This window comes from Scyliorhinus torazame, chromosome 15 (genome assembly GCF_047496885.1).
Source record: "Scyliorhinus torazame isolate Kashiwa2021f chromosome 15, sScyTor2.1, whole genome shotgun sequence".
Taxonomy (NCBI): Eukaryota; Metazoa; Chordata; class Chondrichthyes; order Carcharhiniformes; family Scyliorhinidae; genus Scyliorhinus; species Scyliorhinus torazame.
The window spans coordinates 169,891,675-169,910,292 of record NC_092721.1 but is presented as its reverse complement, the minus strand read 5'-3'; the positions used below and the strand labels follow the sequence as shown (position 1 = coordinate 169,910,292).

Here is an 18,618-nt window from a genome sequence, read left to right as displayed (position 1 = left end):
CGCTGCTGCTCCCGGAAGCGAGCTGGTCCTGGGCGTCCCGGCTGCCGGCGTTGAATCGGTGATGGACCGGTTCGTGTGGGCGAGCGGCCTGCTGGAGATTAACGAGACTCTGGTCATACAGCAGCGCGGAGTCCGTTTATACGACGGTGACGAGAAGGTAAAGTGAGCGGGGCTGCGGGCCCGGGAGTGTCACCGAGGCCCGGGAATCGGGCCTGGCGGTCAGTCTGCAGCCTGAGACCTTTTCATCCTGGGTTGATTAGTAAGCTGTGATTGGGAGGGCGAGGGGGGTGAACAGATCACAGACACGGCTAGGTCTGGGTGAACTATAATAAAAGCATTAAACGGCACACAAAAGATTTAATTGCACATTTTCAAAATTAAATCTGCATGTTTTACTATTTAAAAAGTGCCATTGCCATGGCATGTTTAATTGAAGTGTAACCTGAATGGATGCCACTGGTGGTGTTTGAGGGGCAGTGGTGTCGCTGGCATCAAGTCAGAAGATGCTGTTATGTTGGGTGACCAAACTGTCAGTTTTGGTATTTGGTTAGAGCTGCAACTAAGAATGACAGTTCACCCATAGCCCACCTGGTGAACGCAATAATGCAACCTAGGCATGCCCCCTTTCGATGATCTCACACATATGCCCCTACCCTGTCTGGGTTTCGTGAGCTGTAATGTGAAGCTGATGCACCAGTGCCAGTGGCTAGTTTGCCATGGAGCTCAGCATGGTAGTACAGTGGTTAGCACTGTTGCTTCGCTGCTCCAAGGTTCCAGATTCAATTCCCGGCTTGGGTCACTAACTGTGTGGAGTCTGCACGTTCTCCCTGTGTCTGCGTGGGTTTACTCTCCAATTTCCTCCCACAATCCCGAAAGACATGCTGTTAGGTAATTTGGACATTTTGAATTCTTCCTCTGTGTACCCGAACAGGTGCCAAAATGTGGCGACCAGGGGCTTTTCACAGTAACTTAATTGGAGTGTTAATGTAAGCCTACTTGTGATAATAACAATAAAGAAAGAAAGATTGCTTGTGCTGTCAATTCTTGGGCACCCGATGGTGCATGTCAAATGCACACTCCAGAGTGCGGTGTTATTTGGTCACTTTCCTGAAACCTGACCAATGCTGTTGCCAGCTGCAATGTTTTTCTGTCAGTGGGAATGATGAATGCTGAGCCTGTCCTTGTGGGACAGCAATGGGATTGCCTCCTCTTAAACTAGCAGCTGAAAAATAAGACTGGTTTATGCTCGTCTTCGATAATGGACACTGTTGGTTTCAAGGCACGGGTCTTGTGTAACTTGGAGGAACTCCAGTGTGAGCCTCTTGGATTTGCTGATGAAGTGATGTCTTTAAGGCACACCTCTTAAGAAAAAGTTGCTAATTCTGTCTTTAAAAGCACTTTGCGCACATGTAACAAGTGGTGAAGTATTTTCGATTTTGGGAGAGGGTCTGTCTTTCCTGTGAGATAGGATGCATGGCTGAATACTTTAAACTCTATTTACTTGAACATGCATGATGGAAGAGTTGCCTCCTCCCCTCCCAGAAAGCTAAAGGAAACAATTTAATAGTATTTTTAAAAAAACAATAGAATAGAACCTTTAACCTGGCAGAACAGGGTCCGAGTGGTCTAGCCGGGGTGGAAAGTTGGAGGGAAGGGACCGAGGTTGGGGGGAGGAGTTTTACAAGAGGCAGTGGACAGGAGGAGTTGGAGACTGGGGGGGGGTACAACTCTTGGGTATCACGTACGGTACTCTTTCAGAGGATGGATGGCGTTGAGTGTAGGAGGAGGAGTGGACTCTGTAGGTCAATGGTGACCATGGGCGGTCCCGGACTCCTTTTGTATTTTCTCCTTTGTTTTTTGTTGCCACCGTGGGAGGGTTTGTTTTATTGGATGCATATATTGACAGGTGGGCCGTTGTTTGGGGTGGTGGGAGGATGGGATCTGTGCGTGGGGTGTAAATTTTGAAGGAAAATGTGAAAATGGAGAATAAAAACATTTTAAAATTAAAAAAAAAAAAGAATAGAACCTTTAGTAGAGTAATACTTCTTACCTTCCCAACCTTGCACCTATGGGTGCTGCCTTGTATGGTACAAAACAAAGTGGGCGGGATTCTCTGCCCCGCCTTGCCATATTTCTGCCTTAACCGGTCGGCAGGATTCTCCGTTCCGCCAGCCAGTCAATGGGGTTTCCCATTGTGGGGCAGACCCACGCCGTGGGGAAACCCCCGGGCGCTAGCATAACTGAGAATCACGCCGGCGGAGAATCCCGGCCAGTGTTTCTGCAAGGACAGCCCTGGAAGCACACATTTCTTTTCTCTTTACCTCCTCTCACCATACACCATTTACAGCTTCATAAGTTGAGGTATAGCTTGATCCTGGATCTCTGCACATGCCATAGTAGGCAGCACCTTGTCTGTGGGTAGCAGCTGGCGTGGATATGTGTTTTCCCCCTCCCTGAAGAAAAGTACCAAGTGTTTGCACAGCACTTCCCTGGACAAGATGGGAATAATTTCCTTAGGTCTTTAACTTTTAAATAAGTCTACATTCATTTAAAAAAAAATGCAATTTCTTGCCCTAAAATTAGTGTTTTCATTGATTAAATATTAAAAATTCATATCTTGTCATCTTTTCTTTCAGAAGTACCATAGAACCTGCTTATGGGTTTCTTAATATGAATTGTATCTAGATGTGGTAATGCTTGTGCTATGCTATTGGTTTTAGGCATCCCTCATAGGAATTTCCCATTCATGTGAAAGCCTATGACAATTCCATGCCTTGCTCACCAGGTAGCATCATGGAACCAAATTGACAACTTTGGTACGAACATTTAGATCTATTTCATTATCTGAAATTTCTATTTCCAAAGTTGAAACAAAATTAAAAATGTCAAAAATATCTATTTCACAATAACATGGTTTGATTTATCCATTGGATTGATTGTTCTCTCTTTGGATATCTTCATTCTGGCCTGAATCAGTGTCAAAAGCCAAGACTTTGAATGAATATTTTGCCTAGCAACAGTTAAGTGAGAGCTTTCAATCACTTCTGTGTTTTGAACAAATTAAGCTTTCTGAAGTTCCCACTTGAATCTGAAGGTCGTACAGCACATTCCCACATCCTATGAGGATTTGAGAGTTTCATTACATTCTACAAAAGACTTTGAAAGAAACTGAATTGTCAAAGCTTTTATTTTAGGCAAATTACATATTTATACAAATGTACAATTGTGCTTTTCTGTTTCGAATGCTTCAGAACAACAGGGGAAGCATGCGAGAGTCAGCAATGAAAATAAAAACAGCTTTTTGTGGTTTAAGAAAAATCAAAAACTAAAAATACCAACTTTCTGTAAACAATCATCACTTTTAATTTTTATGTTATATATTCAGTTAAAAATCTGTTCTGAATCCTTTACATGTGTGTGCTTTTTTAAAATATATAAATCTTGGAAGCCCCTTCGCAAATCCTGAGAGCCCATCAAACCCAGCATTTCATCCCAGTAGAGCCAGATTTCAGAGCAATTTCACCAATGTCCTTCACTTCGCCTAACACCTCGATTCCTGTGTAAACTCTCACTTGCAATGGGCAATGCCTTTGGAGGCCGACTAGTGTTGTGGAAACTGTACCTGTTGTTCATATTTCCATTAAAGGTAATAATTTCTTTATTGCAGACAAAGTTTGACTTGGGGACTGTTGTACTTAGCACACACAGGTTACTGTGGCGAGAACAAAAAAAACATGTAAGTCTCTCGAAAATAGATTCAACTGTATTTTGCTAAAATGTTGTACCTAACTCCTGAAAAGATTGTGTATCAACGATACTTGTACTTATGCAAGGAGCATTGGCTGATACCTCATATGGCTTGGTGTCAAATGTTATTAGAACAAGTAATCAAAAGCTTGGTCAAATAGGGGCTTTTAGGGGACTTCTCAAATGAAGGTGGGAGGAAAGGCTTAGGGAGGGAATTCCAGGCTGCTAAAAGTACAACCACTAGCGATGGAGCAATTACAATCAAGAGCCCAAAATTGGAGCAGTGCAGAGTGTTCGGGTGGTTGCAGGTCTCTAGGAGGTTACCAAGATGGGAATAGAGGCCATTAAGTGGTTTGAAAAACAAGAACGAGGATTTTAAATACAAGGCATTGCCAGATTGGGAGCCAGTGTAGGCCAGTGCGCACAGGGACGATAAGTAAACAGGACTTGGGTGTGGTTAGGCTGTGGGCAGCTGAGTTTTGGATGACTTTGAGTTGACAGGGTGGAAAATAGAAGGCCACCCAGGAGAGAATTGGAGCATTACAGAGTGTCAAAGTAACAACGGGATAGGCAAGATTTTTGGAACAGATGAGTTGAGATGGAAATAGCGGTCTTGCTCATGGAGTGGCTATGTGGTCGATGCCTCAGGATCATCTCAGGATCAAATATGACTACAAGGTTGTGAATGGTCTGGTTCATCCTCGGGCAGTTGCAGGGGAGAGGTGGGGTGGGGAGGGGAGAGAGGGAAATGAATTTGCAGCGGGGAAGGAAGACAATGGCTTTAGTCTTCCCAATAATTAAGAGGGCAGCACGGTGACACAGCGGTTAGCAATGCTGCCTCACAGTGCCAAGGACTCCGGCCTTGGGTGGCTGTCTGTGAGAAGTTTGCACATTCTCCCCATGTCAGGGTGGGTTTCTTCCAGGTGCTCCAGTTTTCTCCCACCGTCCAAAGATGTGCAGGTTAGGTGGATTGGCCATACTAAATTGCCTCTTCGTGTCCAAAAGGTTAGGTGGAGTTACTGAGATAGGGTGGGGCATGGGGATTCTTTTGCTCTGTGCTGCCTTGAGGGGCCAAAAGGCTTCCTTCTGCACTGTAGTGATTCTATACTTTCTGCTGATCCAGTACTGGATGCCGGGCAAACAGCTTGACATATCACAGACAAGGGAGCATTCGAGAGAGGTGGTGGTGACCTGGAGCTGGGTGTCGTTAGCTTATGTGTGGGACCTAAAGTTGGGTTTTCAGATGATGTAGCCGGGGAAGTGGTGAGGGTGTAGAGTGGAGAGGAGAAATGCAGGAAGCCAAGAATAGATCCTTTAGGGACTCCAGAAGTAATGATTCTGGGACAAATGATTGCAGGTTATTCTCTGGTCATGACTGGATAGATAGGAATGGAACCAGGCGAGGGCAGTATTGCCCAGCTTGATGGTGGAGGAGGATGCCATTTGAAAGGTTATATACATTTCAAATTCTGCAATTTGATGAAAGCTTCAGTCAGTCTGTACAACTGAGCTTTCATAGTGCCCTGCAAAAGTGGATAGCATGCCACTTACACTATGGATCAGCCATATGATTTGCAACACTTTTAGAGAACATTAATGGGGAACAAAAATTGTATTTGCCCTGATTTAACCCCTTATCATTGGGAGATATTAACAAATCAGCCAACTAGGACCACTTAGCCCGAGCACTAGTGAAAATATTTACTGCATAATTTCATACAAAAGAATCATGATGTTTGTTAATCATAAAACTTAATTATTTCCCACCTGAAAAAGGGTGATTTTAGTAAATACAAGTTTTGTAGTCCAAGAAAATGAAGTTTCATTCGTTGTCAAGGCAATTATGGTCCAAGCTCACCCTCGGTGATATAATTGTGCATCTCTTGCCAACTACACATCCTCCACCAACCATGATCACCACGCCTTCTCCGACAGCGGTGAGTTGCAGATTTAACATTGGGCAATCATGAGAGAGTTTACTACTCTTCAAATACTGAAGCTGTCCATGCCCAAATTCAGCAACACCTGGACATGGCTGACAAATAAAATTTGCGTCACACAAGTGCCAGGCAATGACCATCTCCAAGAAGAGAGAATCTAAGCATTGCCCCATGGCATTCAATGGCATTACCATCACTGAATCCCCCACTATCAGCATCGCAGTAGGTTACCAATGAAATGTAAAGTCTAGATTTATTTTTTTTAATCTAAGAAAAAATTATAGTCAACATTAATAAATGACATTTTTCATTAATTTTCAGTATATCAAAATGTGGCCTTTGTCACATTTGTGATGTGCAATGTGTTTTATATATATTCAGCATTTTGTTGTATTATTCCATATTTTGATCCTTGCTAAATCAAAATGTTGAAGGTATGATGTTACCTGCTTGTCGCATTGTTCTGATTAAAAATGCTGCTGGGATTTCGTCACACAATTACTTTCCTTTCCTACAGGATTGTTGCATCGCTTTACTTTTGTCACAGATTATATTCTTTGAGGAACAGGCAGCTGGAATAGGAAAAAGGTCAGGCCTTGTATTGAAACATTGGTTTTCTATAAATCCACCTTTTCTATTTGTCCCCATGGACCTGTAAGACTGATGTTCAAATCCGACTAACCAGTGATTTTAATTACAGGATACATGTTTTAGAAATTGCCATGTGAAATTCCACAGGTTGATAATTTTACTGAAAATGGTGTTTATTCCTCCCCTGCCGCCCCCAGTAAAATGAACTGAAGTTAGAATTTCATGTTCAGTGCCTGGAAACAATTCATTCATCTGCATTATTAGATGGATGATTGAGCTTGGTCCAGCCCTACAATCCCAAGAGCACTTTGTGTTCCTCGAACTCTAGCATTTTGTGAATCCTCGATTTCCTTCAATCCGACAATTGCTGAAAGGCCCTAAGCTCTGTACTTTCCACCTAAAGCTCTTTGCTCCTCTCGTCTTGAAGATGTGGTGTAAAACCCATCTGTATAGACAAATATTTGGTTAACTGTCCTATTGTCTCCTACTTTGATTTAGCACCAATTTCTGTCTGACCCTGTACCTGCAAGACGTCTTTGATTTTCAAACAAATTATGTCAAAGGCACTTTTTAATACGGGTTGTTGTGGATTTAGGAGCAGAAATATGCCATTCAGCTTCTCAAGACAGTTCCGCCATTCAGTTAGGTCATGGCTGATCCGTCTCTTGACACAGTTTACCTGCCTTGTTTCAATAACCGTAAATACCCTTACCTAACCAAAATCTATCAATCTCAGTTTTGGCATTAATCATCGTCCTGGCCGCTCCAGCTTTTCGTAAGCAAGTGCTAGATTTCCACCATCCTTCATGGAAAGAAAAACTTTCTGACGTCGCCCTCAATGGCCTAGCTCTAATTTTAAGGAAGGAAATACCAGTCATCGCATCCTGCCTGTTTGAAATATCTTTACTCTCTGTCTCCGACCTTCTGTCTCCGACCTCCTAACCAGTTTGTCTCCTACCTCCTAACGAATTTGCTATGCAAACTCCAATTGTATGCAATTTCATTTTTGTCAATGGCCTCTTATATGGAGCCTTCATGAATTATATGGTTTTTTGGAAGTCCATATAAATAACATCCGTAGATACTCTCCTGTCTACCATGTCTGTTAGCTCGAGCAAAAAACTAGGTTCGTTGGACACACCTCAGCCTTTACTAATGGGTGCGGACTGTCTTGATCATGTATGTCCTTGTGCTCAGTCACACAGCCCGTAACAACAGATTCTATTTACTTTTCCATAACTCATTAAATTAACAGGCCCAGAATTTCCTAATTCGTCTCTTTTCTGAAATAATGGAGTGACATTCTCAATAGCACAGGGCTAAATCACTGGCTTTGAAAGCAGACCAAGGCAGGCCAGCAGCACGGCTCGATTCCCGTACCAGCCTCCCCGAACAGGCGCCGGAATGTGGCGACTAGGGGCTTTTCACAGTAACTTCATTTGAAGCCTACTTGTGACAATAAGCGATTTTCATTTCATTTTCATTTCATTTAAAATATTAAACAAAATCAGACTAAACCAGTGATATATGTTTAGAAAATTGGGTAATTTTGAACTATCTGAATGCAGTTTACCATGGATATTTTTAAATATGGATGTAACGCTAAGCTGTTTACAATTTTTTTTAAATGTAGGTGTATCACTTGGTTTCTCACCTACATGTTAGATGGCAGGTAGCCAACAGTGAATGTACCACCAGCTGGTGTTTTGCATCTGAGTGATTCCAGACAGCAACCAATCCAATTAAACTTCAATTAATTAACTCTCATGTATTTCACACTCTGCACACTTTATCTGCTAAATTGGACTCCGTTTTCCAATCAGTATAATGGTTAGTCATTTTAAAGTTTGTGCTTAGATGGTTAGAGCATGGTGCTAATTACACCTGGGTCGCTGGTTCGACCTCCGTACTGGCCAAAGAGACTCCCCTGCTGCTCGTCTGTTACGTTACGTTCTTTTCAGTAAGTGAAGGACGGTTTTGAATACCGCCAACTCTGTCTGAGCCTGGGTAGCTCAGTCAGTAATGCATCAGACTTCGGATCTGAGGATCCAGGGTTCACGTCCCTGTCTGGGCCCAAAGTGTTCATCCCCGAATAATGATAATCCCTGAACATAATGGTCCTAAAAGGATAGTTTAAGTTTTAAATAGAAACAGGGTGGGGGGGGAAGTGAACATTACTTACATCAAATATATAGCAAGAAGTCTTACAACACCAGGTTAAAGTCCAACAGGTTTGTTTCAAACACTAGCTTTCGGAGCACTGCTCCTTCCTCAGGTGAATGAAGAGGTGTGTTCCAGAAACATATATATAGACAAATGCAAAGATGCAAGACAATGCTTTAAATGCGTGCATTTGCAGGTAATTAAGTGTTTACAGATCCAGAGATAGGGGTAACCCCAGGTTAAAGAGGTGTGAATTGTCTCAAGCCAGGACAGTTGGTAGGATTTTGCAAGCTCAGGCCAGATGGTGGGGGATGAATGTAATGCGACATGAATCCCAGGTCCTGGTTGAGGCCACATTCATATGTGCGGAACTTGGCTATAAGTTTCTGCTCGGCGATTCTGCGTTGTCGCGCGTCCTGAAGGCCGCCTTGGAGAACGCTTACCTGGAGATCAGAGGCTGAATGCCCTCGACTGTTGAAGTGTTCCCCGACTGGAAGGGAACATTCCTGCCTGGTGATTGTCACGCGATGTCCGTTCATTCGTTGTCGCAGCGTCTGCATGGTCTCGCCAATGTACCAAGCTTCGGGACATCCTTTCCTGCAGTGTATGAGGTAGACAACGTTGGCCGAGTCGCACGAGTATGTATCACGTACCTGGTGGGTGGTGTTCTCACGTGTAATGGTGGTATCCATGTCTATGATCTGGCACATCTTGCAGAGATTGCCATGGCAGGGTTGTGTGGTGTCGTGGTCGCTGTTTTGAAGGCTGGGTAGTTTGCTGCAAATAATGGTTTGTTTGAGGTTGCACGGTTGTTTGAAGGCAAGTAGTGGGGGTGTGGGGATGACCTTGGCAAGATGTTCATCTTCATCGATGACATGTTGAAGGCTGCAAAGAGGATGTCGAATGTTCCCTTCCAGTCGGGGAACACTTCAGCAGTCAAGGGCATTCAGCCTCTGATCTCCGGGTAAGCCTTCTCCAAGGCGGCCTTCAGGACGCACGACAACGCAGAATCGCCGAGCAGAAACTTATAGCCATGTTCCACAAACATGAGTGCGGCCTCAACCGGGACCTGGGATTCATGTCGCATTACATTCATCCCCCACCATCTGGCCTGGGCTTGCAAAATCCTACCAACTGTCCTGGCTTGAGACAATTCACACTTCTTTAACCTGGGGTTACCCCTATCTCTGGATCTGTAAACACTTAATTACCTGCAAATGCTCGCATTCAAAGCATTGTCTTGCATCTTTGAATTTGTCTATATATATGTTTCTGGAACACACCTCTTCATTCACCTGAGGAAGGAGCAGTGCTCCGAAAGCTAGTGTTTGAAACAAACCTGTTGGACTTCAACCTGGTGTTGTAAGACTTCTTACTGTGCTCACCCCAGTCCAACGCCAGCATCTCCACATCAAATTATATAGGTTAGACAATAAAATATACTTAATGTTAACATAAATTCCTTCAAATGGAAAATGAGTTACCATATGTGAGGAGTAGTTATTTATTTGAAAGCTGATCGTTCCCATCACTATAATTCTTAGTATAAATGTTTCTTGTGAGTTCCAACTTTTGTCCATAAATTGAAGATTAACTTTCTGGAGTTTCCTGTGTATAAGAGTTAAGAGTACAAAAATACACTCTCAGAAATGTGGTATTGTATTGGATAGATGGGCTGTTTCTAGTTTAGTTAATTGCTACTTAGTTCTGTGGAATCACTGTGGCCTTTAATACATATCAAGTAATCTGACCATATCTAACCTCAAAAGATCCCATTTGGAAAAGAAGCAATGGAAATGGAAGAATTTCATTGTGAAGCGATAAGAGGACTGAAATCAAAAACCAGAAAAATACCCTCTAATTTCCAATTTGGACTAGTCATTCAGGCAATATTTGTTCCAAGAGATTCTATGTTTATATATATTTTTCTACTTTAAGGGATAGTGCGGTGTGTTTCTCTTGGCAGTAGAAGGAAGTGAAGCTTTTGTTTTGCTAGGGATCGTGTGCTTTAACACAGGTTTGACAGTAATTAATGAGGTTAGTTTATTATTCTTCTGGGAAGGGCCTGCAATCCTCTGGCAGTTGATCTTTTGGCTTTCCTAGATTAATGATGGCTCTCCGGAAGAGAAGGGAAAGTTGATAAAACATAGCAATGCAAAGTTAATAATACAGCAGCCAGTCAGGTTTGTTGTTCAGGTCTGGATATGTGATATTTAATAATTTGCAGCAGTCAGATCGGAAAGGTTTGTGGACACAGCACCCGTATGATTCCAGTATTTTTAAAAAGGAACAATAATTGCTACATCAACAAGTACGTTTGCCATCAACCCGAAATATGGAACATATGGAATATTTTTTTTAAACTTCATTATAGGCTTTCAATATTGGTGTTTGTTTTATTGGGGACATTTAAAATGTGACACAAAGCCTTGTCAGAGAATTACCTGCACTGATGTCTCTTCTTTCTCTCACACTATCACCTCTAAAGAACCCCAAGGAATGTTTCCTTGGACACTCTTGTTTCTTATCTGCATATTCTCTCTCTTGGTGATGTCAGGTTTCACATGAATGCTGACGACATTGAACTCTGCCTCTCTCGATCCACTGTCTCTGAATTGTCGTACTGCTTGTCTGATGTCCAGTACTGGATGAGTAACAATTCCCTCCAACTAAACGCTGGCAAGATGCGAGCCCAGAGACTGATTTACAATTACTAGAGCCCTGTGCTTACCTTAATTTCTGGGCACTCTTCAACTTTGCAACCCCCCAGAAACCTCACCCATTGTCACCAACCCTTGCCTCACAGAAAGCAAAGGCAGACACCAAAAAACGATTCAATAATTGAAGGTTTTAAAATAAAATGACAAACTTCCATTTTGCTTAGCTTGCTTCTCTTTTATTGCATCATTTTCCAGTATTTTTGACTGCCAGATTGATAGTGTTGCTTCTCATGACTAAATAGGCTGATCTTGATTTTAAGCACCTGAAAGAGCCGGAGCTGGAACAGTCAATCGCATGTTTTTAGCAGTTTCTAGCTCTGCAAAAATTGGATTCATCTTTTAATTATGAAGCCGTGATTCTGATAATGCATTTCAAACAACACTCACTGCTCTTCTCCCCACCCATTCCCCCCTCACAAACTCTCCCTCCCCCGCAATCCTCTCTCAAGCTCTCCTTCCCCACAATCCTGTCTCAAACCCCACTCAAACTCAAGCTCTCCTTCCCCACAACCCTGTCTCAAACTCTTCTCCCTGCCGCATTCACCTCAAAAACTCCCTCCCCATAACCCTCTCTCAAACTCTCCCTCCCCCTCAACCACCTCACACTCTCTCCCTCCCCGCAACTCCTCAAAAACTCTCCCTTTCCCGCAACCACCTCACACATTCTCCCTCTCCTGCAGCTCCCTCACACCCTCTCTACCCCGCAACCCCCTCACACTCTCTCTCTCCCCGCAAACCCCTCACACACTCCCTCCCCGCAACTAATCAAAAATTCCCTTTCCCGCAAACCCCTCACACACTCTCTCCCCGCAAACCCCTCAACCCCTCACACACTCCCTCCCGCAACCCCATCGCACAGTCTCTCTCCCCCGCAACTCCCTCACACACTCTCTTTCCCCCCCCCCCCGCAAACCCCTCACAGGCCCCCCCCCCCCGCAAACCCCTCACACGCTCTCCCCACCCGCAACCCCCTCACACACTCTTCTCCCCCCCCCCTCCACAACCCCTCACACACTCTCTCTCTCCCGCAACCCCATCGCACGCTCTCTTCCTGTCCCCCCGCAACTCTCTCACACACTCTCTCTATATCTCCCGCAACCTCCTCACACGTTTTCCCCCCCCGCAACTCCCTCACACACTCTCTCTCACGCAACCCCATCACATGCTCTCCCCACCCCAACCCCCTCACACGCTCTCTCCTCCGCAACCTCCTCACACTCTCTCACCCCGCAAACCCCTCACACACTCTCCGTCCCCCGCAACCCCCTCACACACTCACCCCTCCCGCAACTCCCTCACACACTCTCCGTCCCCCGCAACCCCATCGCACACTCTCCCTCCCCGCAACCCCCTCACACACACTCCCCTCCCGCAACTCCCTCACACACTCCCTCCCCTGCAACCCCCTCACACACTCCCTCCCCTGCAACCCCCCCCCCACACACTCTCCCCCCGCAACTCCCTCACACTCTTCCCCCCCCCACAACTCCCTCTCACTCTCTCTCCCCCGCAACACCCTCACACACTCTCCCTCCCCGCAAACCCCTCACACACACTCCCTCCTCCACATCCCCCTCACACATTCTCCCTCCCTGCAATCTAATCCCCTCACACACTCTCCCTCCCTGCAATCCAATCCCCCCACACACACTCCCTCCCTGCAATCCCCTCACACACTCTCCCTCCCTGCAGCCCAATCCCCTCACACTCCCTCTCCTGCAGCTCCCTCACACACTCTCCCTCCCTGCAACCCAATCCCCTCACATATTCTTCCTCCTCCCGCACCCTCTCAGATTTCCCCCCCCCCCCCCCAAATCCCCTCACACTTGCATTCTCACCTTGCTTGCCTGTGGTCCTCAAGGCAGTCTGCCTTGCCCATGCTGTGTCCCCATTGTGGCTGCTGGGTCTCCCCCTCGCCTCAGGACATTGCGTGTCTGTTTAGGCTTAGGATGGGGAAGAGACTGGCACCACTCCCGCCGCCCCCACACTGTCTTAATCCCCAGTTGAATTATATAATTTCCTGGCCAAATTTGGATGAAGAGGTATTGTTGAGACTATCTATTGTATGTGTAACATTTACATTTACAACACTGCATTTTATCTTTGACCAAGTCAATGACTAAAAATCAACCCCTTTTGTTTTGTTTCCAGTGCCAAAATAGTAGTTCATCTTCAACCAATTCCTCCCAACAAAGAAGCTGGCCCATATCAGAGTAGCAAGTACTCTTACATAAAACTGTCTTTCAAGGAACATGGACAGATTGAGGTAAATATGGCTTGAATTTTAAGTTGCAGGTGGATCCTGCGTCTGCTCCCACCCGAGATTATGTTGTTAACACGATATTACACTGGCTGACCAATTAATGTGAACTGTGCTCTGGGAAAGGCTGAGAGTTGCTGGGGAGAGTGTGTGTGTCTGGGGGGGGGGGGTTGCAGCCACCGGGAAAAGGGCATGTGTGGGCTTGCATTTCCAATGTGCTCCCTTGGGGGGACAGCCGCTGCGAAGCTGTCTAAAGTAGCTGCTGAATCTTTAAAAATATCAGCGGGAAAACTATATCCTGAATGTCTAGGCAGCACAATCAGGCACAGGCCTTTGTTCCCAGACACATTTATTAATTTTATTTGAGCCATGGCCTTTTATCGTGCCCTTGATCGAGTTTACAGGTTAAACGTAAAGGCTGCCTTGCTAATCGGCCTGCCCGCCAACCATAAAAGCAGATGGACAACATAAAATCTCAGTCAATTGGCGTTTAAATTGGCTTATTGTCAACGGGCATGCTTCCGACTCGCGCGTGTACCCACCGTCTGAAAAATTTTGTGTTTTACAATTGGTGACCAGCTGGCTTATGTTTCTCTGTTCCATTTCCCTACTGTGTTTTTCAGCTGGATAGATCTTCCAATTTCTCAGGGCCTTTATCCACTGCACTCCCTTTTCCGCCCTTATCCGACCAGACCTTCTGTCCCTTTAAAATTACTACACCTCAACCCTCTCAATAGTCCTGGATGTAAATCTGTATCTTTCCTTATTTCCCCGTCACGTATACGTCAAACCTCACCTTAAACGCATCAGCACTATTTTCTTCCGCCACTCCATGTGTCAGTGAGTTTTGTATTTGCACCACCTTCTGTGCAAAGAAATTCCTCCTAAATTCTTTATTTGATTGCTGGTGTTCCCCTTTCAAGCTAGATGCCATTACAAATATCCTTTAAAATCTCTGAACTTGGTTCCAAACATCCAACTTTCCTGACATGACCTTGATTTGCCTGGAACGAAGAGTCAGCCTGGGCTGACTGCTAGGAAACTGCCTTCGAGCATTTTCCATTTCCTGTTCCTTATATCCCAATCAGGCTCCTCTCTCTTCCTCCACTCCCAAAGGTCGAAATTGGCCTAACACAGTCACCCTCTATCTCGCCCCTTGCTGTCAATCAGACTGACTGCAATTAAACTGAATTTTCTCACGCACATTCAACCAATACATGTGCCATGTTTTAATGAACCATCATTTGTTAGTTTTTTGTTGAGGGGAGCCCGAATAATTTCTCAGGGCCTTTATCCACTGCACTCCCTTTTCCGCCCTTATCCAACCAGACCTTCTGTCCCTTCAAAATTACTCCACCTCAACCCTCTCAATAGTCCTGGATGTAAATCTCTGTATCTTTCCTTATTTCCCCCTCACGTATACGTCAAACCTCATCTTAAACGCATCAGCACTATTTTCTTCCACCTCTCCATGTGTCAGAGAGTTTCGTATTTGCACCACCTTCTGTGCAAAGAGATTCCTCCTAAATTCTTTATTTGATTTGCTGGTGGTTGTTGTATGTTTATACCCCCTTGTTCTGGACTTGCCCGCAAGTGGAAGCCGCTTCTCCCTACGCTACTGAATGTCTTGACATCTATCAGTTTACTTTTTGGTATTGGAGAGATTGATGGCATTGTGGTTACGTTACTGGATTAGTAATTCAGAGGTGCAAAAGCAAAATACAGCAGATGCTGGAAATCTGAAATAAGAACCAAAAATAGCTGGAGAGAGTTAACATCTCGGGCCACCTACCTTTCATCAGAACTGATAGGTTGTAGACCTGCCTGAAACATTACCTCTGTTTCTCTTTGTAAAGATGCTGCCTGACCTGCTGTGTTTCTCCAGTCTATTTTATTCTTATTTAATGTTATTAATTCAGAGTCCTGGACAGATGGTCCAGACATGAATTCAACAAATCCCACCACCGCAATTGAGGAACTTACATTCATTAAATAAATCTGGAATTAAACCAAAAGCTAGTTCCCGACCTGGTTCATTAATGCCCTTTAGGGAAGGAAATCTGCCACCCTTATCTGGTCTAGTCTTTAATTGACTTCAGACCCAGAACATTGTAGTTGACTTTTAACTGCCCTGTGAAATGGCACAACAAGCGTATCGGTTGTATTGAAGGTTGCTCTCCATCACCTTCTGGAAGGCAATTGGGGATGGGCAAGAAATTCTGATTATGCTGGCAATGCCCATATCCTGTGGACAAATAAAAAAGAATTAATTCTCTTTTTTTTTAACAAACCATTTTAATGAGGTATTTTTGGCATTACAAACAGCAACAGTATAAAAAGTGTACAAAAAACAATAAACATAGTGCAAACACCGACACCCGTCCGTCTCCTACACCCCCATTCGTTCTTTGTAGATGCCCGAGACACTCCCCTCCCCCACCCATCCCCTAGACACTACCCTATCCTGGCAGGAGTGGGAAGGATGATACCTGCCTGCGCAGAAAGTCCCGCACCTGTAAATATCTGAAGTCGTTCCCTCTTGCCAACCCTAACTTCTCCTCCAGCGCCCTCAAGCTAGGGAACCTCTCTTCCAGGAACAGGTCCCCCGTCCTCTCAATTCCCGCCCTTCGCCATACTCGAAACCCCCCATCCAGGCTCCCTGGGGCAAACCGGTGGTTAGCACTTTTTGGGGACCAAACCAACTGCTCCAACGTACCTCCTCCACTGACCCCAGATCCTCAAGGCCGTCACCACCACGGGACTGGTGGAATATCTCGCCGGTGGGAACGGCAGAGGTGTCGTTATCAACGCCCCAAGCTGGTGCCCCTACATGAAGCTGCCTCCATCCGCTCCCAAACCGACCCTGCCCCCACTACCCACTTCCTTATCATAGCAATATTGGCACCCCAGTTGTAATTACTGAAGTTTGGCAGGGCAAGCTCCTCCTCCCCCCCCGATTCCTGTCGAGCATCGCCGCCTTCACCCGCGGGGACTTACCTGCCCAGACAAAGCCCAAAATGATTTTCTTAATCCTCCTTAAAAAAGGGCCGCGGGATGAAAATGTGGAGGCATTGGAATACAAATATAAATCTCGGTAGGACTGTCATCTTAACCGTCTGCACCCTCCCAGCCCCCCCCCCCCCCCCCACACCCACCCACGGACCAGCCCCTTCCAATCTCTTGAAGCTCTCAGAGCAATTGCCAGTGGCTCTATAACTAACGCAAACAGCAGTGGGAAGAGGGGGCATCCCTGTCTTGTTCCCCGGTGCAGTCTAAAATAGTCAGAGGTCATCCTATTCATCCTTACACTAGTCTCCGGGGCCTGGTACAACAGCCTAACCCAGTCGATAAAGCCCCTACCAAACCCAAATCGTCCCAACACCTCCCATAAATAGTCCCACTCCACCCGGTCGAACGCCTTCTCTGCATCCATGGCCACCACTACCTCAACCTCCCTACTCTCCGGGGGGCATCATAATCATGTTGAGCAGCAACCTTATATTGGCCATCAACTGCCTGCCCTTGACAAACCCTGTTTGATGAATTAATTCTCTTCTGAGAGAAAGCCCAGCCTGCTTAATAATTGCATCCTCAGCTCCAGTAGTAGTCCATTAAACCTTATCTTTGGTGTTCTAATATCTTTTTCATAGTTTGGAAACTAGACTGCATATGGTACTCCCAAGTGTAGTCTAAACAAGTTCTATATAAATTATCTCCCTGCTTTTGTATTCTATTGCTCCAGAAATAAATCTCAGGGTGGCACAGTGGTTCACACTGCTGCCTCACAGCGCCAGGGACCCAGATTCAACTTTGGCCTTGGGTAACTGTCCGTGAGGAGTTTCCTTACACAGTCCAAAGATGAGTCGGTTCGGTGGATTGGCCATGCTAAATTGCCCCTTACTGTCCAAAGATATGTAGGTTAGATGGGGTTGCGGGGATAGGACGGCATATTGGGCCTAGGTAAGGTGCTCGTTCAGAGAGTCATGCAGAGTCAATGGGCCAAACGGTCCCCTTCTGCACTGGAGGGATTCCATGGAGTTGACATTGTATTGTCCCAGAGGCAATAGAAAAGCTGTAATTAAGAGTGAACTATCATCAGACTTGCTGCCTCTGAGCGGCAAGAGGAAACATTGACAGGGTTGGGAAGGAGTGCCTATGGCAGTGGAGCACAACTCTTCCTAAAACTGGCACAGCATTATAAAACTATTTGGCTAGCCTAATTGTTAAGTACAAGGAACCTCTGCTCTGAACTTCCTGTGACAGTTGAGCGTACAAAGATGCTTGTGGAGTAGACATGTTATCCAGTGTACATTAACAAGACTTGTTTCCTTGCAGCGATATGGCATATTACTTATTAGGAACAGTGTTCATTAGCTGTGGTCAAAGGAAGCTGCTGTTCATTATAGGAGCAGTACTTTTCAATTTTCACTACCTTAGTCTTTGCTGTTGAAACAAAACCTTGTAATCACGGAAACTTTGCAACATTTTCTTCAAATTACTGCCCAGCAGAAGTGATGATGGATTAGGAGTGCCATTCCACAAGTTATCATGTCTGGAAAGATCAAACCAAGATCAATGGGTTGATTTTAACTCTGGGTGCATGAGGCAGGCGAGTCAAAAGGCAAATCCAGGTCACTTTAACTCCAGCACCCCATAAACGTAGTGCAACACCGTCTCCTGCCCAATGTCAAATAAGTGATGTTGAAACTGATGGTTTGGAGCCCAGGGATGCTGAAGTTCCAAGAGAATGGTCCCTGGCATGGTTAGTGATTTGGGGGTGGCTGACGGAATCCACAGGACATGTCAGCACTGGGAGGGAGAGGCAATGCCAAGGTTGGGGAGAGGCATGGAACTTTTGTGGCTAGGGCAGCATGGTGATGCGGTGGTTAGCACAGCTGCCTCACGGCGCTGGGGACCCGGGTTCGATCCTGGCCCCGGGTCACTGTCCGTGTGGAGTTTGCACATTCTCCCCGCCTCTGCGTTGGTCTCAACCCCACAACACAAAGATATGCAGGGTAGGTGGACTGGCCACGCTAAATTGTCTCTTAATTGGAAAACAAATAATTGGGTACTCTAAATTTTTTTTTAATGGAACCTTGTCGATCATTCCTACTCGTCACTGCCCACAAACAAATCCTAGAAAATGTAATAATCACCAGGGATTTTTAAGGCCTCTCCGCTGACTGCCATCATGTCC

The 18,618-nt window shown here is 45.3% G+C and overlaps 1 protein-coding gene across 1 annotated transcript in view; it reads left to right on the top strand.

Moving 5' to 3' along the window:
- The window catches only part of vps36 (vacuolar protein sorting 36 homolog), a 61,840-nt gene continuing 43,222 nt past the window's right edge, over positions 1-18,618 (top strand). Inside the window, exons 1-4 of the mRNA XM_072477083.1 lie at positions 1-157; positions 3,668-3,736; positions 6,205-6,275; positions 13,313-13,427. Coding sequence (XP_072333184.1) covers positions 62-157; positions 3,668-3,736; positions 6,205-6,275; positions 13,313-13,427 — 351 coding nt within the window. The 5' untranslated portion in view covers positions 1-61. The remainder of the gene's footprint in view (positions 158-3,667; positions 3,737-6,204; positions 6,276-13,312; positions 13,428-18,618) is intronic.